The 21,340-nt window shown below is 36.1% G+C and overlaps 6 protein-coding genes across 6 annotated transcripts; 2 read left to right on the top strand and 4 right to left on the bottom strand.

Annotated features, from left to right (window-relative positions):
• The first annotated feature begins 1,054 nt into the window (after positions 1 to 1,054).
• Positions 1,055 to 2,624, top strand: mIF3 (mitochondrial translation initiation factor 3). Its single transcript, XM_077436463.1, has 3 exons — positions 1,055 to 1,453; positions 1,574 to 1,799; positions 1,877 to 2,624. The coding sequence occupies exons 1-3, from the start codon at positions 1,218 to 1,220 to the stop codon at positions 2,060 to 2,062; spliced, it is 648 nt and encodes a 215-aa protein (XP_077292589.1). The 5' UTR covers positions 1,055 to 1,217; the 3' UTR covers positions 2,063 to 2,624.
• A 1,303-nt stretch (positions 2,625 to 3,927) lies between these two features.
• LOC143915923 (zinc finger MYM-type protein 1-like) lies at positions 3,928 to 7,298 on the bottom strand. The gene is made up of 5 exons (XM_077436743.1): positions 7,269 to 7,298; positions 6,480 to 6,549; positions 6,247 to 6,407; positions 5,997 to 6,125; positions 3,928 to 5,940 (listed from the first exon to the last, which is right to left on the bottom strand). Exons 1-5 carry the CDS (start codon positions 7,296 to 7,298, stop codon positions 3,928 to 3,930), a joined length of 2,403 nt encoding a protein of 800 aa, XP_077292869.1.
• Positions 7,299 to 9,673: 2,375 nt separating this feature from the next.
• On the bottom strand, positions 9,674 to 12,109 carry LOC143915707 (uncharacterized). The gene is made up of 3 exons (XM_077436462.1): positions 11,963 to 12,109; positions 11,384 to 11,553; positions 9,674 to 11,308 (listed from the first exon to the last, which is right to left on the bottom strand). Exons 2-3 carry the CDS (start codon positions 11,495 to 11,497, stop codon positions 9,812 to 9,814), a joined length of 1,611 nt encoding a protein of 536 aa, XP_077292588.1. The 5' UTR covers positions 11,498 to 11,553; positions 11,963 to 12,109; the 3' UTR covers positions 9,674 to 9,811.
• Positions 12,110 to 13,075: 966 nt separating this feature from the next.
• Positions 13,076 to 14,147, bottom strand: LOC143915706 (uncharacterized). Its single transcript, XM_077436460.1, has 2 exons — positions 13,905 to 14,147; positions 13,076 to 13,850 (listed from the first exon to the last, which is right to left on the bottom strand). Exon 2 carries the CDS (start codon positions 13,811 to 13,813, stop codon positions 13,409 to 13,411), a length of 405 nt encoding a protein of 134 aa, XP_077292586.1. The 5' UTR covers positions 13,814 to 13,850; positions 13,905 to 14,147; the 3' UTR covers positions 13,076 to 13,408.
• Positions 14,148 to 14,450: 303 nt separating this feature from the next.
• On the top strand, positions 14,451 to 16,264 carry RpS2 (ribosomal protein S2). Its single transcript, XM_077437159.1, has 3 exons — positions 14,451 to 14,620; positions 15,183 to 15,705; positions 15,912 to 16,264. Exons 2-3 carry the CDS (start codon positions 15,184 to 15,186, stop codon positions 16,221 to 16,223), a joined length of 834 nt encoding a protein of 277 aa, XP_077293285.1. The 5' UTR covers positions 14,451 to 14,620; position 15,183; the 3' UTR covers positions 16,224 to 16,264.
• Positions 16,265 to 18,583: 2,319 nt separating this feature from the next.
• On the bottom strand, positions 18,584 to 19,475 carry Polr1D (RNA polymerases I and III subunit AC2 l(2)37Cg). Its single transcript, XM_077436025.1, has 3 exons — positions 19,089 to 19,475; positions 18,918 to 19,018; positions 18,584 to 18,844 (listed from the first exon to the last, which is right to left on the bottom strand). Exons 1-3 carry the CDS (start codon positions 19,101 to 19,103, stop codon positions 18,655 to 18,657), a joined length of 306 nt encoding a protein of 101 aa, XP_077292151.1. The 5' UTR covers positions 19,104 to 19,475; the 3' UTR covers positions 18,584 to 18,654.
• Between the last annotated feature and the right edge of the window lie 1,865 nt (positions 19,476 to 21,340).

The raw sequence follows: 21,340 nt of genomic DNA, 5'->3' as shown, positions 1-21,340 counted from the left end.
CACTCGACTGGTAGGGGCGTTCCGCTTGAGTTTAATATAATGACTGCAGGTGTACGACGTCTGGTTTTCGGGAATGTAGTTTGTTGTTGCGGAATATTCTCGAATGTTTCGATGACGATGACGACGACGAGATTCCTACAAATTATTTATTCCCTCTATTCTTATTACATCTCTCTGACTAGGAATGAAACGATACAGCTAATCAATTAAATTTTGATGAAAAAAAATAATTCTGTGCTCTCGTTAATAATTCACAATAATATATCAATTATCTTGTTGTCAATTGATGGGAACTATCGGATTGCCAGCCCCCCATAAATTAAAAAAATATAAAATAAAATTTACAAATTCAACGCTTCGGGTGAAATTTTTTTCAATAAATACGAAAACGTGAATTGTTTTGATAATTTGCAATTTGATTCATAAACTTTTTATATAAAACCTTATTAAAGCGCCGCAACCGTAAGTTTAAAACTTTTTAAGGCCATATTAAAGCACCTTCAAATCCCATTCATCGAGAGCTATCGACGCGAACAATCATACTAACGAGAACTCGAGTGCCAGATGTTCCGGTTTCGAAAATTTTGTGGCAAAAATTGTCGTGATCTCGTGATATCGTGATCGTGAAAAAAATCTCGATGGATGAAATTTTCGGATGCCAGATGTTCCGTGATCGAGATTTTAGTGAGGTGCTCGAGACCGTTTTGTGTGGAATAATCACCGAAGCGTTATAACAGGGGTCAAAATCACGGTTCGGTAATTATTGCTCACAAAGCGCTCGCCCAAAAGTCATTAAAATCTCTATAACGGAACATCTGACTGCCGAAAACTCCATCATACTAACGATAAATATCATACTAACGTGAACTTGAGTGCCAAATATTGTGTATTCGTGATTTTCATGGCGAAAATTGTCTTTGTGACCACTGCAATGTGACGAATAGTCCAATTACCGCTCAAAACAGAGACGAATAGAATGGGTGTTGGTGAGGCCTGCATCCAGCAGTGGATGATGAATGGCTGTAGATGACATTAGTAGTTGGGTATTATTATTATTATTATTGACATTTTCATGGCAAAAGTCGTATTTTGGGCGATCGCAATGTGAGTAATAATCCAATTACCCAAAATCACTTGTGGTTTCAAATTTAATGGTCGTTACATTATTTTTTTAGACGTCTTTGAAATGTCATATCGTTGTATTTGACGTTTCGTTGATGTTGCGTTGTGTCTTGTTATTAAGTAGGGGGTTTGCTGGGGGCGTAGGGAGGACGGTGAAGAAGCCTCCCGAGCCCCCTCGGCCCCCCAGGCCCCCTCGTATCACTCTCATCTCCTCAGACAACTCCGTTTCCATCTTAGACAAAGCCGAGGCTGAAAATATCGCCAAGATCAAACGCTTCAAGCTAGTCAAGATAGAAGATTATGATGCCCAAACTAGAAGACCAGTTTATAAGTTAGTAGTCAGTAATAGCGAATTTCATCCTCCAATCTTACATAATTTATACAAATCTAATATATTGTAATTTGTTCAATCGTTGCGCATTTTCTGATTTCGTATTTTTGAAATGTTTAGGTTGATGTCGCCATCAGAATATTTAAAAGAAGAAATGCAAAAAAGAAGTGAAAAAAAGGCAGATAAAAATAAGTCTACAATTAAAGGCAGAAAAGTTTTGCCGATTGCTACAAAAATTGGTGATAATGATTTACAAACAAGGATAAATAATCTAAAAAGATGGTTGGATAAAAATTATGAAGTTAAAGTAATTATCAATGGCGACAAAGAAAATACTGAAAAATCTGTGAGTTATTCGGTTACATAAACATATGTAAATAAAACCTAATACATACTTTTGTTTAACTATTTGTTTGATTATAGGCAAAAATCTTTACTAAAGTAACAGGAGAATGTCCACCAGAATGTAATATTCAGCAGAAAGTTGTCAAGGGTGGTGATATCAAATTTGTAGTATGTCCTCAACCGAGATCTGAAACTAAAGCTTCGGATGATGCATCACAAAGTGGACAACATAAAAATACATCAGACGAATCAAATAAATCATGACTAGAAAAAAACATAATTGTTTGTTTTGCTGGTGTATTTACAATGTTCATAGTCACTAAATATACATTGTATCACTATTTGAAAACGAGCAGCGCTTACGAGAATGCTAAAAGAAAGGAATCCTGAAAATTGTTGATTAATTTTAAGTAGTAACCTAATAAATTTAATGTAATTAAATTATAAAAAATCCAGGAAGCTTTATTAAAATCAAAGCTTTTTAAATATGTGTGTTGTTTTTTTTTGGTAATATTTGCACTAATGAAAATTTGATAAAAATTTTTCAACTTCGAGGAAAGAAGAAATAAATTTTTACAAGATATTAAGTTTATTTTATTATTTCTGCATGAATATTTTGATGAAAGCTACATAAATTGATAATTATATGGAAAATGTTGACGTTGGCCATGTGATCACAATTATTAACTTAAAATGTAAGAATTAATGATGGAAAAAAGTTATTATTCCAAATTCTGTACTATTTTAATCCAAATGACCGACGATATTAGTGTATTTCCTGTAATTTTTTTTATAAAGGATCTGATTAAAAAAATAACTTTGAATCAAACAATTGACTATAAATATTATAGAATAAGAACCCTGGGACATTGCCGAGTATGTTTTGTGCCTTTAATATAAGGTGACTATTATTTTCTAATTTAAAAGCAGGACATTTTTCAAAGAAAAAATACTTCATTACTTAAAACGCCATCGGACATTAGAGTATTTTATCCGCACCATAGATATATAATACATGGGTCTACGTGACGAGACAGAATGTTAAATTACAGAAAACACAAATATCGGAAGGCAAAGATCGAAAATCGAAACATCTTAAGTCGAAAGATCAAAAAAAAAAATGGTGCATGGTAAACGGTACATACTCACTAAATTTGCGCGAGCAGGATACAGCAGGAACAAGAGGAACAGGCTTTTCCTCCCGTATTCTGCGCGCGCACATTAATACGGGAGGAAAAGCCTGTTCCTCTTGTTCCTGTTGTATCCTGCTCGCGCAAATTAAGTGAGTATGTACCGTTTACAATGCACCATTTTTTTTTTAATCTTTCGACTTAAGATCTTTCGATTGTCGATCTTTGCCTTCCGATATTTGCGTTTTCTGTAATTTAACATAAGCTGTTGAATGGGATAATACACAATCCTCAGGTTCTAAATGAATTTAGGTTTAATGCACCTAGTAAATTCAGGGACTTGAGAAATCGTGATTTGTTTGTTCCTCCTGTGGCTCGCACAAATATGTTGACAACGGCTCCTATATCTAGGGCGATATATCTACTCAACCGGATTTCTGGTGAAATTGACCTCTTCAATATAAAATATACTAATCTGGTTGAGTGGTTGTTGAGGAATGCCAGTGGTTGATTTTGCCTATTATAAATATGAATGATTGTTATTACATTATCTATGTTTTTTTTTATGATTTTAATGATGTTGTGTTAATATTGTTATTATTATAAGCAGTGGCGGACTGGGACTGAAATTAGTACATGCCAGGAGTCAAAGGGGGCCCCCAGGGTTAAAAAAAATTTTTCCTCCCCCCCCCCCATATATAAAAAAAAAAATCTTTTTTTTTTATCACGCTAAAAATCTAGGGTAAAAAATAAATCAAATTTTCAAAAATGCACGAATCAAAAATAAAAATTGCAATTATATTTTGCAATTTTTATTTTTATTTTTATTAATTAGAATATACACATACTACACGTCTTACTGGCAATTAACAGAAATACAAAATGTATATAGGAAACTTTATTTACAAGATAGGACTGAACCGAGATTCAACAAGGACATACACATAAAATACATAATTATAAAAGAATAATAAAAAATCTAAAAGAAAAATTGGAAAATTAAGAGTATATTAGCAAACGTTTGAGTCCTTTCGACGCTTGTGCATATCTGTTAATAATTTCTTCTGCATCCAAATCATCTAACATTTGCTTCTCAATAGAAAGGAACATAAAATTTTCTAAATTTTCTTCAGACAACGTATTTCTCAGTCTGTTCTTAATTATTTTTAATTTTGAAAACGTCCTCTCACATTGCACTTGTGTAACTGAGAGTGTGGAGACGATTTTGTATAATTCATATAGGTTATCATACGCTTTGTCGTGTAGTCTGTTCGACGATAAAATTTTTAAAACGCACGATGGACATGTTCTGCAAGTTTTACAGCTGCTGCTGTCATCCTCACTCTCACTAATTTGAAGTAATAGCTTCAATATATCAAAATTTGAGGCAAATGAAACCAATTCTAATTTTACATTGCCTCTTTTGATTAGTGGAAAGAACTTCACAACACCATCCAATGCAATATCATCAAGGCCTTTTTCTGCAATAATTTTAAAATTAGCTGGGTCCAACCAAGATAAATCTTTATACAACTGCTTGTGATGTATAAATCGTGATTGTAGCGATTGGACAATGCGATCCATTATAAGGTTAAATACAGTTATTCGAAAATCAGCCAGAGGATCCGAAGAATTTCCTTCATCATTAGTTACTTCATCTGCCATTCTTTTCTTCTTCCTTTGTCTTTTAACAGGCAACGCTGTTTCTATAGAATCAATTTCCAATGTTTGATTTTCATCCATATTAATCATTGAAATCATATCATTACATATTGTTACGAATTCGAAAGCCTTACTGTGAACATTATGGAATGTTCTTTTCTGTTCCATCAACTTTGTTGTTGCTGTATCTACCAAACTCCATGCAGTAAACATATCTAAACAATTTGTTTGTAAATAACTAGACAAGGGGGCTGTGGTTTCAAATATGTACAAGTAAGTAAATGCTGTCAATATGGTTTCAAACTTTTGAAGACTCTGGAGTAAATAAGTGGCTTCGTGCTTCGTTTTTGCATCAAACTTGTCTGAATCCTGTATCATTGATAAGCATGTAAGTAGATTTACGAAAGTACTAGCAGTGGGATCATTAAAATGTCCAAATATTGTTGTTGCTGCATTAGATTTTCCCGACCACCTGGTTTCACCAATTAGTTTTAATCTTTTCATCTTTTCTTGCCCCAGTTGTTTTTCAACAACTCCTATCCACACAGACATTCTCTTATATGATCCATTTATAAAAGTTGCTAAATTTTGAAGCAAATTAAAAAAAGAAACTGCAGACACACAACATTTTGTGGTTTCAGTTACTACCAAATTTAAGACATGGGCATAACACCATATATGAACATGTTGATCTGCCATGTTAGCAAGTTTACTCTGCAAACCATTATACTCTCCATGGTAGCTTGCAGCACCATCGGTGCTATCAGATATACAATTTTTAGGGTCAATATTAAGATGTTGCAACTTTTCAGTCAATAAATTAAAAAGTCCCTGTCCTGTACCATCATTACACGGCACAATTGAAAGTAGGCGCTCATAGACAATGCTTTTATGCACATACCGAATAATGATGCTAAATTGATCGATGATTGTATTATCCTGTGTTGAATCAACCTGGATAGAATAATATTTTGCTTCAAAAACTTCATGACTAATTCTTTCTTGAATCATAGTTTTCATAATATGGATTAACCTATTAACAGTTGTTTTGCTCAAGTAGGTAATTAGTCCACCACGGCCTTTATTTCCCGCCTTTCCTTGGTGCTTAAGTCGTTTCATTCTTTGATATGACTTTTTTTGCACTGCAGAAACGTGAGCTGCTATAATGGTGTCATATTTTGCCATCAACTGCACTGAAGCCAAAAAATTACCATGATTCGAAGCTTCATCATCCAGAGTATAGGCCGATTCATTTCTGTGACTTCGAAAAGAAACTGCTTGCTTGCCTAACATCTTTATGATGTCTATAATCCTCATGACAATACTTCTTTGCTTTAGTACCTTTTCTTTCTTTTGAATTAATGATGACGCAAAAAAATTATCTAATGTTCCATTATTAACCACACTGATATATTGATGAACATTTCGCACATGGGTTGTTGTCGATTCGTGCACAGCCAAGTTCTGGCTAATACGTCTGTAGTCACTAAAGCCATGTACAAATGATGATGAATCCGATTTGGGACACTCAAACGCTAAGCAATATGAACAATATAAGCACTTATTTTCTATGTTATATGTTAGCCAATTTCTTGGGACTGAATCATTCATAGTGTTTCTCTCATATAATCGAGCATCAAATGGTAGATCACTTACAGGCTGAAATGGATGTTCAGCAAAAAATTGTTTCAGATTGTCTCGCGATGGATATTGAAATATTCCAGTAGTACATTTTTTTTCTTGTGTAGGTTCAATAACATCATGTGCCTCAGAATTTATGTCTGAAGTAATATCTAATTCCTTGTCACTAGTTGAAACTATAGGTAATTTTCGAAGTCGTATTTAGCCAATAAAATAAAAAGGTTTGCCGGAGAATCGTACAAAGTTACCGACAGATCTTTGGAATAGATTTTCAACGGTTTTAACTGGTTTCTTTCGAAAGATCGTGGGTAAAAGTCGCTTTAAAGAGTTTCGTTTTCAATTTAGGTGCAATAAAAATGGCAAAAGCAAAATAGATCTATAAATTACATTGTATATTTCGTTTTAACCCTTGTCCTAGGTAAATAGAATGCATCATAAAATAATGTGGCACAAAAGCGGCTTTTACTTTCGGTAGAAAACAATGCATAATATTTTCGATTAATATTAATCAAAACTCGGGCTTTTGAGGAGGGGGCAAGATTAGGAATAAATTTTATATTCGGAAACTATTTAAAATTGTGTATTTAAATCTTACTATATTGTCGAAGTATAATCAAATGTTATTTTTAAAGTATGAAGTAAATTTAAATCGCTGGTTGATGATGAGTATCAAAATTGTTTTATGAAATTTACTTTATTTTATTCACGGAAATTTGTATATTCCCATTTTTATTTCAGTAGGTATTTGTTACATATGTAGGTTAATAGGTATATACATAATCTTGAGGTTGGAAATGGGCTTGACAAAAGGGCCCACACAAATGTTGAAACTTACATTTCGAGCCTAATAAAAAAAGTTAACCGATCCTTGGGCTATTAAAGCAGGTATTAGTTGCTTTTGTATATCGTAAGAAGTTTCTTTTGTTGAAATACCCAAACTTTAGGTCCCGAAGTGCAATATCCTGTACATTTTTACACACGTAAAATGAAATAGTGAAAAAGCTATTTAACTTTACTGAGGGCCCCTATTTTCTAACAGATCGTGGGGCCCACGTGCCATCGGGCATGTTAGCTTGTATGGCCAGTCCGCCACTGATTATAAGTTATTATTACTGAATGACCGGCCACAGTGACGCGTTGGAGATCTCTGTAATGTCACTGTGGCTAATATGTTAAGTAAATAAATAAATAAATAGATGGGCCCTGACGCGTGATTTTGGTCGGAGATCTTGTCGTCACTAACTGAGGGGTGCGGGGTGTTTAACTAGCGGGGAAGTTGGGAAAAAATAAGGTTTTTCCCTACGACGCAGCGGTCGTCGTTTTTTTCACCACTTACCCGCTAGTTAAACCCCCCGCACCCCTCAGTTAGTGACGACAAGACCTCCGCAATCGACCTTTCCTACTTAGAAGCTAACTACCTACTGAGAGAAAGTGTGCATGCGCCATGTATTTTGCATGCGCCAACAGGGAGACCGGCATAAAGCGTGAGGGCGTATCTATGTATTATATATCTATGATCCGCACATATAAAAATAAATTGATTTCAATGTTTGTACACAGGCCATTGGCTATCTGCTTGCGAACTTGTTGATGCCGCTGCTTAGAATTTTTTTATATTTAATTTGGTGGAAAAAATTAATAAATTTTCTTAACCTTTGAAGCATAGAGGTATCAAAAATGGAACATCTTTTTTTATCTTTTGCTGCATGGTGGGATCTAATTTATACCACTTCGAAAAATTAGAACTATTTAAAGCACGAAGGTGTATATTATGTCCCACTAACTAAATGGTGGGATCTAATTTATACCACTTCGAAAAATTAGAACTATTTAAAGCACGAAGGTGTATATTATGTCCCACTAACTAAAAAATTTTTTCATACATTATTTTTAATGCTGAGATAATTTCATGGGTTAAAGGTCATCTGAAAATCATGATTTACTTTTTTCTTTGAATTTTTCAATACGTGACGAATATAATAATCTTTATTACGGACGGTTTCTAAAAGTGAATTCGTCATTCTATTATGAACTTGTTACATCTCATCTACATAAATAAATCGTCGGTAACATTTTTTGTTTATCTTTATTACATTGTATAACATTTTCTATATGTCATCTATATATTATAGTAGGTAATTGGACTATTCGTCACATTGGGGTGGTCACAAAGACAATTTTTGGCATGAAAATCGCAAATACACAATATTTGGCACTCAAGTCCTCGTTACTATGATAGTTATCGTTAGTATGATGGACTTTTCGGCTGCCAGATGTTCCGTTATAGAGATTTTAGTGACTTTGTGACGAGTAATTTGTGACCAGTAATCACCGAACCCATATATTTATAAATGTTCATATATATTTAAATAGTTTGATTTCGTTTTTTGATATATGAAAGTGCATTGAGTGTTGGAGTGGAACAGTGGAACAATGGAGCACAGAGAAATTAATATTACATTTCTCTGATGGAGCACGATAAATGTATGGTATATAATTCACTGCAAAGCATCGCAATGTGTGTGCCACGGCACACGTAGAAGCATATAGCACCATTGAAGTAGAATGTGTGGTATATAATTCACTAATTTGTGACCAGTAATCACCGAACCATTGCTTTTCAAAGTTGCCAATGCTAACATTAAAGGGAGAAAAAATTAATTCTGTTAGTTGCATTAGGAGGTTTTTTTTACAAAAGCTAGCGTCGCTTTGATGTTTCTGAATTCCTGAAACCTGTTGAGAATAGCTTTTTTCATATTTTTTAAATAGCAAATGTCAGTATCAGAAGTATTTTATTGGCGATGTTTCAGCAGGCTTGGAAAGTGAATCAAAGTTTCTCTTTCAAAATTTTTGATCAAAAAGGGATAATTTGTTTTCGAATGAAATGAACTTCTTCTAACATCGAAAACATTGTGTTTCCATCCCCTGTAGTTTACGATTAAGCTGACTTATATGAGACGTGACGTCTACCATGAAATTAATTTTTTTGATCCACCACTGATTTTCCGTTAGTTCTGGAGTGTTCTCAAGGGGAAATGTTTTAATTTCTGGTAATAAGGAAGCGACACGTTTTCTCTTGATAACCAACGTACCTTGTTATGCAGCAGAAGATCTGCGTACTCACTTTCTATTTCAACTAAAAATTCTTTAAATTGGCGATGATTAAGAGCATTAGCCTTAATGGAGTTGATAATCTTGATCACCAATTCCATTACTTTTTTCTGGAAATGTCCGCACATAAAGCGCTTCTAGATGGAAGTAGTCGTGATTAATTTTTCCTTTCAAAATAGCAAAAAAAATTTTTCTTACGCCGGTCATACTTTTCGCCCCGTCTGTTTAAATTGACACTTTGGTTTAGGATGATGAAGTATGTTTACCAAAATTATCTCAATTTTATCCAATAAATAAAAATTATTACATTTAAAATAAATAAAACGAGAAAGCCAAATAATACATCTGTGTATTTAATTTTCTATCATTTCTTTTAAAATTATTTAAATAAACTGCAATGAGAAAAAATGACATGCGAGTGGGGGCGCTAGAAACATCATGGCACACATACAACCAAAATGTAAGAATATTAACAGTATTTATATAATAACAATTTTTTTATATTTATCCCAGTATGCAATTTTTTATGTTTCTCAAGGTGAGATTTTCGAGTAAATGATTTTAGACAAATTTCACACTTGTAAGGCTTTTCCCCCGTGTGAGTTCTTAAATGTCTCACAAGTTTATTTTTTTCAACAAATGATTTTAAACAAATGTCACATTTGTGTAGTTTTATCCCAGTATGCAATTTTTTATGTTTCTCAAGGCTAGATTTTGTAATAAATGATTTTAGACACATTTCACAATTGTAAGGCTTTTCCCCCGTGTGAGTTCTTAAATGTGACACAAGTTTATTTTTTGTAATAAATGATTTTAAACAAATCTCACATTTGTGTGGTTTTATCCCAGTATGCAATTTTTCATGTGACACGAGGTTAAATTTTTGAATAAATGATTTTAGACAAATTTCACATTTATGTAGTTTTATCCCGGTATGCAAATTTTTATGTATATCGAGGTAAGATTTTTGAGTAAATGATTTCAGACAAATTTCACATTTGTAAGGCTTTTTCCCCGTGTGAGTTCTTAAATGTCTCACAAGTTTATTTTTTTCAACAAATGATTTTAAACAAATGTCACATTTGTGTAGTTTTATCCCAGTATGCACTTTTTCATGTGACACGAGGTGAGATTTTTGAGTAAATGATTTTAGACAAATTTCACAATTGTAAGGCTTTTCCCCCGTGTGAGTTCTTAAATGTGTCACAAGTTTATTTTTTGAAATAAATGATTTTAAACAAATCTCACATTTGTGTGGTTTTATCCCAGTATGCAATTTTTTATGTTTCTCAAGGCTAGATTTTGTAATAAATGATTTTAGACAAATTTTACATTTATGTTGTTTTATCCCAGTATGCAAATTTTCATGTGAAACGAGGTGAGATTTTTGAGTAAATGATTTTAGACAAATTTCACACTTGTAAGGTTTTTCACCAGTGTGAGTTCTTAAATGTATCACAAGATTATTTTTTTCAACAAATGATTTTAAACAAATGTCACATTTGTGTAGTTTTATCCCAGTATGCAATTTTTTATGTTTCTCAAGGCTAGATTTTGTAATAAATGATTTTAGACAAATTTTACACTTGTAAGGTTTTTCACCCGTGTGAGATCTCAAATGGATCATAAGTGTATTTTTTCTAATAAATGATTTTAAACAAATATCACATTGAAATAGCTTTACTCCAGGAAGTGATGTTTTGTGTAAAATAAGTTCAGATTCAATGGGAAACGGCTTCAAGCAAATTTCACTAGTCTTTCGATGAATTGTCGATTGTGAAGGCTCATCGTTCCAAATTAAATCTTCCAATAAAACTTCTTCAGTCTTGATTTTCAAGCAATCACCTGACCCCAGTCGAGACGATTCGTTGTTTCGAAAACAAGCCTTTCGAAAGCTGATCAACAATTCCAGATTGGTCTTACACGAAAGACACACCCTGTCTGGCAACCCATCGCCTCTTTTAACCTGCAGATGGAAAAAGTAGGATTAAGCGGTGAGAAGAGTTAACCACAATAATTGTAACCTGTAAGTAGCACCGACCTGAATTTGACAGCAGGTCCGAATGCGTTGCTGCAGACGCTCTGGATGAGGACCGCCGAAGATGGAGACGGAAGATTCGGCCGGAGCTGATCCAAGACAAAGCCTGCACTCCATAGTTCCCGTATTTAACTCTGACAGCAACCAGATCGACTCGCTTTCGCCTTGCAATCCTGTTTAGTGACATATTTGGTCTAACTTTGGTACTAGTTTAGGGCTGCCATAATTACACTGAGCAACAAAAAATCACGTTTTTGAGTTACCAGAGCGGAGACTAACCAATCTTTACTAACTTTGACCCACTGAATTCAAATATGATAATGATTTTTGTTGGTCTGGTTTTTGATCGTTTACGAGATATGAGCGTTTAAAAAAATGCGCGATTTTTACAGTATTTTGGCTTTTGCGGTCTTTAACTCAAAATCTAGTACTGTTGTGCTCAAAGTGAGTATTGGTATCAATAGTCAGATGTTTTTGATATTGATTGTGATATTTTATTGCTTTAAAATACTTTTATCTAGCGAATTTTAAAAGTCAAAAATATATAACAAGTGAACATAAATAAAGGATCCTCTTACTAACACAATAGTAATTATATGTACAAAGAAGCTCGTTTCTCAGCTTCGGAGAGATGAATTAAGATTAAACTGTGATTTGACATTCGAACTGTCAAAGTGAAACGAACGCAAAAGCGATTGCCAACCTTCTCTAGAGAGGCTAGAGAGCGTCAGATGAGCTGATAGATGAACTCCTCAATTGTGTGTTAATAAAAATAGTTTTTTATTTTATTTTTAAATGCTTTTTATTATTACGTAATTATGTTCACAATACATCTTATATCTATTTTAATAGCTACTGATCTACTGATCATTTTCTATTTTACAATTAAATTTAATTTGGTTAGTAATCACAGTATTATATTATTCTAATGTTAATCTACAGCATTATAGGAAAAAGAGCTCAAAAACCTATTTACAATTATTCTTATAGATGTAACAATAGCACCAGTGACTATTTTATATAAAAGCAATAAATCAGAAACTCTTTTGCGATGAGACAAACTTATGTAGAACAGGGGTCACCAGTGTAAGATCGCCAATTTAGTAGTCGGTGGTCATCAGTATAAGACAGGGAAGGTATGTTGACCGTATCCCGGTCTAACGAAACACGTGTTGTGTAGTTTGAAAGAGGATCGTTTATTTGCGTTCAATTGGTACAATGCTTATTATATGTACGAAGAGGTTTCTTCGGAGAAGTGATCTGTATGAACTCCAGAGGCTCACTCTGCCGGTGGAGGTTGCTGCGTTGCTTTATATATGGAAGTTCTAAGCGTGGCGTGTGCAAAAGATCTCTTTGTTCTCCAGGGCACGTGTTCTCAGGGCGAGAGTTTTATAGCTTTGGGGTCAAAGCCAGGACGATGTCCGTAAGAGAATGGGGTCATACGCTTCCTTTGTTTCCAAGACACGTGTATACGAAGCACGTGTCGACCTATTTTCGAGGCGCGTGTTTTATAGGTTCAAGCGTCACACATGAATGCTTTTTCTTTGTTTCCACGAACACGTGTAAATGATTGCCACGAGTAAACGATTTTCAGGATATGTGTCGCAGTGGCCTGGTGAGATCATTGTTTGTTGTACTATATGCCTACACTTATAATCTTAATGTGTGAAAGTCTGTCTTTATATGTACTATATGTAGGTTGGCAACAATTTAACAAAACCAGCCTTGTTACAATCAAAAACCTATTTACAATCCTTATAAATGTTCATAATACTATGGAGGATGAACGAATGAGACGACTGGCATGTTAATGCACGTGTTTATTATATGACAGCTGGAGACAGAGTGAGTAGTAGCTCTCCGAACCCAGCCGAGTTGGTTCCCACTCGCAGGAAGGCAACCAAACTCGACCATGTCGTATAAGCGAGCCGCCACATCACTCCCCCCCCAGCATCAGCGATACCAAAATTACAAAGAAACATATTTTACAAAAGAAAAAAATTATTGTTACACAAAGAGAAAAAATTATTACGTGGGAGAAAAAAAATTGTTGACGTGGGTCATCCGCTGTGTACATAGGTGTACCGCCCTGAATGGTCGGTAGATTCGAGGGCGGTGACGTCGCGAGCAGGACGGTGGCTGGTCCGATGGTCGCGCCGATGCGATGCGATGCTGCGGCGGCGCCGCTCTTCCGAGGCTGATGTCGGTTGGTGGGGCGGCGGGGGCGGCAGGGGCATCGATGTGGTTGATGATACTCCGAGCTGGACTGTGAGTCGTTGTGGCTCGTGGAGGTGTTGTAGCGCTACCGCCCGTCTCGGCGTGACGACGCTCGTGGGGACGGACGGGGCCTTGATGATGATGATGATGATGGTGCTGAGGTGGTGTATGTCTTGTGGTGCTGGATGACCGTTCTATGTGTAGTGGATCGCGCATGACTCCACATCCAGCTGTCAAGATCGTCGTCTCATTCGCTCCCCCATTTTTTTAAGCACCTGTCATCGACGTTGTGGCTGGACGTCGGTAGGTAGGTAGGTAGCCATGTCTGCTCGTTTATTGTCACCCGCGGGCCGCGGCGTGCTGTGTTGATGGCGATGGGGGCGCGGCGGGTAGCTGGTAGCCTGGCTCGGCGAGGCAGGGATGAGCGGCATGTTGAAATTGATCGAGGCTGCGTGGCTCGATGTCGGGGGTCACCAGTATGGAGGATGAACGAATGAGACGACTGGCATGTTAATGCACGTGTTTATTATATGACAGCTGAAGACAGAGTGAGTAGTAGCTCTCCGAACCCAGCCGAGTTGGTTCCCACTCGCAGGAAGGCAACCAAACTCGACCATGTCGTATAAGCGAGCCGCCACAATACATCTAATACATAATATTAATTAAAGACTCTCTAAAGTCGATGATCTAAAGCAATAAAAATAGTTTAAATTTGAAGCATTGTTGAAAAAAACACATTATTGAAATTAAAATGTTAATGAAGAGAACATATTTTCAATAATATCAAATGCTAAGTTTTATTATTAAGTAGAAAATATATTTTGTAATATATATACATACATATATATATCATAGTTATCATTTATTTCACAAAATGTAAAGCTACAAATATAAATTGACAGCAGACATGGTCGAAATAATTGATTTCCGCTGCAACTCAGTTGGTACTACGAAGCTATAAATACAAGTGCCGCACATACCCCGGCCTCATTGTACTTCCGTTTGACGCTCGTCACAGATCACGTAAGTAGTCTTGAACTCGTCCTTCGATACTCCTATATTCTTGAAGTCAGCCACTTCCTTCTCCTAGCATAGCATCTTGACTATCGCCATATCGTTAAACCAATCGCAATCATCTCCAGCGAGCCTCGTTCTGCTGGCATTCGTTTCTCACCAAACGGCCGCCATATTGGACACATGGCTTCGCATCGCTTATCGAACACGAGTCTTATTTCGAGACTGTGTAACGATTGTTTTGCATTTATTCAACGCTCAATTACCTTCACATACTATGGCGATCGTGTTGGATTATATGCTGGAGAAGTGGCGCCACGTGGTGAACATAACCTATAACCTATAAATGTGCTTGTATCAAGTGACAGCTGCCACGTGGTGTCGAGCACACTAATAGCTTGATGTATATATATATATATATAGTTTTAATGATGATAACGGCAATTGCCTACATTCGCGGTTTCCACCGGAGGTCACAATGACGGCTCGAAACGTCTGATTTACAATTGAGTTTCATTGTGAGTGTATTAATGTGATGGGATTTGATTGAATGTGTGTTGAAATTTTCCAGAATGGCGGACGCAGCTCCGGCCGCTGGTCGAGGCGGGTTCCGCGGAGGATTCGGTTCTCGTGGTGGAGATCGTGGACGGGGAGGACTTCGTGGTCGTGGCCGAGGCCGTGGACGCGGCAGAGGTCGCGGCAAGGAAGACCAGAAGGAATGGATCCCCGTCACTAAGCTTGGACGTTTAGTCAAGGACGGCAAGATCATCAAGCTCGAGGAGATCTACCTGTACTCTCTGCCCATCAAAGAGTCGGAAATCATCGACTTCTTCATCGGGCCCACAGAGCTCAAGGACGAGGTCTTGAAGATCATGCCTGTACAGAAGCAGACCCGTGCCGGTCAGCGTACTCGTTTCAAGGCTTTCGTAGCCATCGGAGACAGCAAGGGACACATCGGTCTCGGCGTTAAGTGCAGCAAGGAAGTAGCCACTGCTATCCGTGGAGCTATCATCCTCGCCAAGCTTTCCGTCGTACCCGTACGTAGAGGCTATTGGGGAAACAAGATCGGAAAGCCCCACACCGTTCCTTGCAAGGTATATACACACACACATCTTTTCTATCTACCATTTATCACGTTTCTAATTACATGATGATAAATTATTTACATTACATTCGTGGTTTCCACTGTAGGGCTCAGGCTCGATGTCAGTCTTATGCGTCTGATTTTTATCTTAATAGCTTAGGAAGTGTTTGTTGTTGAAGTTCCGATGTTAAGTTTTTCTTTTGTTTCTCGTTTCAGGTCACCGGCAAGTGCGGTTCCGTCTCGGTGCGTTTGATTCCGGCTCCTCGTGGTACTGGCATCGTATCCGGTCCAGTTCCTAAGAAGCTGCTTCAAATGTCCGGTATCGAAGATTGCTACACTTCTGCTCGTGGTTCGACCGCTACTCTCGGCAATTTCGCTAAAGCTACGTATGCTGCGATCGCCAAGACTTACGCTTTCTTGACACCGGACTTGTGGAGGGACATTCCTTTGGGCAAGACACCATATCAAGAATTCGCTGAATATTTGTCGAAACCCCAAAAGGTGTTCAGACTTGATGAGCAAATTTAATTCTTTGATTGAAAATAAAAGCTTTTGGATGATATCATACTTCTTGTTTTATTTTTATTATGGTTATATATATGTATATAGACGGTTATACTGAGTATGTAAGATATTTGGGAACAATCTTCAAATAGTTTTGGTATTTAACAGTGCTGGTGGGAATATTATGATCAGTTGAGACTGGATTTCTAAGCTACACAATTTTTATTTATTTCCATAGATCCGATTAGTCAAATTGGATGCCAAAACTTCATTCTTCCAAATTTAAACAAATATTTGAATAAAATGCTATTGAAGTTTTAATTAACTGAAAGCTTATTGGAGAATACAAGTTACTTGAGTGATGATTCTCATGTGTTACGTTATGGAGAACAATGGTGTACAGTAGAACCTCGATTATACAGACTAATTTGGGATGAAGGTAGCCTGGATAATCGAAAAAATCACAATTGAAAGGGAAAGACGTGTACATTCAGTTTGAATAATTTTTATTTGTCTACATTTATATATATATAATATGAAGATCAATATTAAATTATTCATTATTAAGAAATTCAATTATGGATTTGTGCTTTTAAGTTGCCAAATCGCGAATACTTTTCATACAATAATAGACCAGATATTGGCTGTCCAGACGATCGTCTTTCAATGAACCACATACAAATACACTCTTCAACTTCATTTCCTGATTATTTCATAGCCTTACGCTGTGAGCTTCCATCTGACATCAAAGAAGCAGTAAACTTCATAATTTTTTCACTTTGTTTTTTTATATTCGAGATTTTTGACATTCCAACACCATATTTATTTGACAAAAAACGTCCCAAGACATTGATTATATCTAAGTTGCCTTTTAATGATAATACAACACGTTATCTTTTCGTATCTATGTAGCTATATTACGCTATCTAGGTAATATTAAAAATAAACATTTGAATTGCGATCTAATTTTCAAGAAACAAACATCCTTTGAGTATTGAATTTTGAAGACGACTGACTCATTTCTCCATCTTATTTTCGAAATTTCATGTTATGCATTTCAAAGCAGTAAAATTTGTTTTTAACAATCCGGATGATCGAGGTTCTACTGTGTTTGCAGTCTTCCTTGCCGTAGTACGATTACTTATGCCGTAGTACGATTGCGATATTGCCCACTGCTGAAGGTTTCCTGTTCATGGTTTGGCTGTGTCGAGTATTGGCGACATTGCCCACTAACTGAAGTTTCTGCTCCATAATTCGATTGTGTCGTATATCTTTGGCTATATGTTGCTGGTTCATTATCAGCATAGCCTTGGCGAAACAGACCAAATTGCGAATGCTGAGTTTCCATAGGTTGCGGTTGTGCTCTTTGTATGACGTCCATTATCTCCATTCTGGCAAATAAATGAAGAATTTTTCACCGTCCGATAGATGTTCGAAAAGAATTTGCAATTGCTATAGTACAAGCATGCTGTGTTTTACACAATTATGTACGAGAAAGGGATGGCTACAAATTTCAAGATACACTGTACGTCCCTCCAGAGCTAGAAATACCCCCAGGTCCCTCATATAGAGGGAGCCAATCATCAACATGTTATAGGGATTTATTTGCGGATTATTTTATAAATGAAAATCCGCTAGAATGGCAAAACAGGGTTACATTGGGATAAGTACTATAAATACTGTATATGAATCAGAATAATAAAATTACATACCGAATTCATTCTTTTCATTTTCTGCTAAGCTTTCCTCACACATTGTATTTGTGATTTCTTCCTATCTTCGTCTTTTCACATCCCGATCACTATATTCTTCTGAAGACATATCCCATATTGCCTTACGATTTCTCGAATTAGTTACTCTGTATCGAAACTCATTTTCAAAAAGAAGTTAAAACTAGTTTCGGAGCGTAAAATACTTCTGGCTGCTACGACAAGTGCGCGGAGACTGAAGGCAGCCACATACAAGCCTGTCAGTTCTACCTTGCACGCTCTGGCTGCGGTGCAATCGTACGCGATCTATTGGCTGCCGCAGCTAGGAATTCTTGGCTGCCTAGTGCGCGGCCAGTCTTAGTGTTTGCGATGTACATACATATGTATATTGTTATTAATATTATGTATTATGAGCAGTTATAAGGATAGTAAATAGGTTTTTGAGCTCTTTTTCCTATTGTGCTGTAGATTAACATAAGAATAATCTAATACTATGATTACTAACCAAATTAAATTAAATCGTAAAATAGAAAATGATCAGTAGATCAGTAGCTATTAAAATATATATAAGATTTATTGTGAACATAATTTCGTAATAATAAAAAGCATTTAAAAATCAAAATACATATATTGTTTATAAATGGGATGTCTTCTAAATTGAATAACAAAACAAATCAAATTTTATAATATTTTATTTAATTGGCTTATAGATACATTATCACATACATAATAAACTTAATATACATTCACTTGTTTGTAAAATCTCTCACTTCACTTTCGAACAAGTTTATTGTGTGACTACACACATCTTCCAAGTCTTCTAATCCCTTTCTAAGGGTTTCGACTGCGCTAGTACCGTTAGCGGTTTGAATCCTAAAATGCATTTTATTTTCAGCCGGATGTGGTACCGTGTATCCGCAGAATTGGACTTCTATGCTGTTAAGTACAACACATTTAATATAACAATATAATTATCTATAATATCAAAGTGAGTAGCGTCGAAACTTACTATCTGGCAATAATGCATTTCAGCGCATTTCCAAGAGTGTGACCTTCATCTTCGAATACGAAAGTTCTACATGTCAGATCTCCATCTGCACTACCTGGCAACTGAAATATATAAATTGATTTAAATTATGGATTCAATTATTTCGGAATTTAAATGTATAGGAAAAGTAACCTCGGAGATGAGCATTGTTGTGACGTTTATATGCCGCAATAATCAAATTATTATGTGTTTTAATTTATTTTAAAATCAATTTTGAATAATCAAAAACCAGTTCGTCGAAGATGATATTTAATTGCAGTCAAAGTAACGAAGCCATGTGGTTAAATTTCGGCAAAATCTGACAGTTGTTGTTACAGTGTTGCCACCTAAAGTCGTCTGTATTGTGAATATGGAATAAGTAAAAACAAATTACACCCATCAAAATTTATATACATATATTTGGTAATTGGACTATTCGTCACATTGGGGTGGTCACAAAGACAATTTTTGCCATGAAAATCGCGAATACACAATATTTGGCACTCAAGTTCTCGTTACTATGATAGTTATCGTTAGTATGATGGACTTTTCGGCTGCCAGATGTTCCGTTATAGAGATTTTAGTGACTTTGTGACGAGTAATTTGTGACCAGTAATCACCGAACTCATATATTTATAAATGTTCATATATATTTAAATAGTTTGATTTCGTTTTTGAATATATGAAAGTGCATTGAGTGTTGGAGTGGAACAGTGGAACAATGGAGCACAGAGAAATTAATATTACATTTCTCTGATGGAGCACGATAAATGTATGGTATATAATTCACTGCAAAGCATCGCAATGTGTGTGCCACGGCACACGTAGAAGCATATAGCACCATTGAAGTAGAATGGGTAGAAGCGCTCTCAGCTTCCAAAAATGTTGCTACTAAAACTTCGTGCAGACGGAGATTTCGTCTGTTTTTCTCAGTTGCAGTAGGATCTCTTTGAAATAGGCTCTACTAGTGAAATTGTGTGGTAGTATTAGTTCGACAAAGTCCGAACATTTGTATGTGCACGTGCTAGATGTTCGGACCAGCCTCACTCATTGAAAAACAGTTATTATTACTTTATCTACATTGAAGTAGTATGCATAGAATTGCTCTCAGCCCCTAAAAATGTTGCCACAAAAAATCCGTGTGCCCGGAGATGTCAGCTGTTTTGTCCAGTAGCTGTAAGGGACGATCACTTCCACGAATTTTTTTTCCTCACTCTTTTGTCTCTCTTCTGACTTTCCGTCTCTCTCTTCGATGGCTCGCTTTTAAGCGATACTTTTGTTTACAATGACTATTCTATACATTATATTTCAATGTATAGCACCATATAGATCTAACGCGTGTGAAGGTTGCGTGGCTCTGTAGTCTACTGCTCCGATGTTTTTCATTGTTTTTAAATGCTAAATCTAATTGTTTTATGGGGAACTTCTCAATATTGTCTGACGACATAAAAAACATAAGATATTTGAACGTTAGTTAGATTTAAAATTAGTTTCAATAATGCACAAGAATTCTCTATAATTGAATCAGTGTGGCTATCCTTTATAAGCAAGTTTTCAGCTATTACAAAAGGGAAATATACATACATGATACATATATAATCTCTTAAAGCTTATTTTAAAGAGAAATGTTATAATAATAGAAGCACCCTTTCGAATACATTTCTTGTTTCAAAAACACGCGTATCTTTTTCATAACTATGCAATATTGTACGCGTATGCGTATGGTTCGATTACTAGTCAAATGTGAACCTGTCACAGGACAACCGGTCGCTCTAGATCGGTCACACGTGATCACCCGTCACACTAAAACTGGTCACACCCTAAAATCGGTTAATCAGTTTTCTCGTAACCGATTTTAGGGTGTGACCAGTTTTCTCGTGACCAGATTTAGTGTGACGGGTGATCACGTGTGACCGATATAGAGCGACCGGTTGTCCTGTGACTGGTTCACATATGACTAGTAGTCCGTTTACCCATATATTTATAAATGTTTATATATATTTATATAGTTTGAATTCCTTTTTGTAATATATAACAGTGCATTATTCCCAGAGTGTTGGAGTGGAACAGTGGAGCAATGGAGCACGATAAATGTGTGGTACATAATCTACTGCAAAGCATCGCAACGGGTTTGGTGCAAACGATCGAAAAGTGCCAGACAGATTGAACCACAGATTAACTGGATGAAGATTCCCGTAGAAAGAGTCTTTTCACAAACGAACAAGTTGTGGATGAAAAAAAAAACGCAGTTGCAAGTCTCAGTTCTTAAAGCGATGTTGTTAATTAAAATTGTAACGCGACGTTCTCCCCAACGTCCCATAGGGCAGCACTCGCCTTTTATTTCGAGTGGCCACCCAGGAAAAAGCCTTGTATGCGCGCGCGCATGTAGAGCGCTCTCTTTCACC

This window comes from Arctopsyche grandis, chromosome 8, assembly GCF_051622035.1.
Source record: "Arctopsyche grandis isolate Sample6627 chromosome 8, ASM5162203v2, whole genome shotgun sequence".
Lineage (NCBI taxonomy): Eukaryota > Metazoa > Arthropoda > Insecta > Trichoptera > Hydropsychidae > Arctopsyche > Arctopsyche grandis.
Note: the sequence above shows the minus strand (reverse complement) of the source record. Positions and strands in the feature narration are given on the sequence as shown.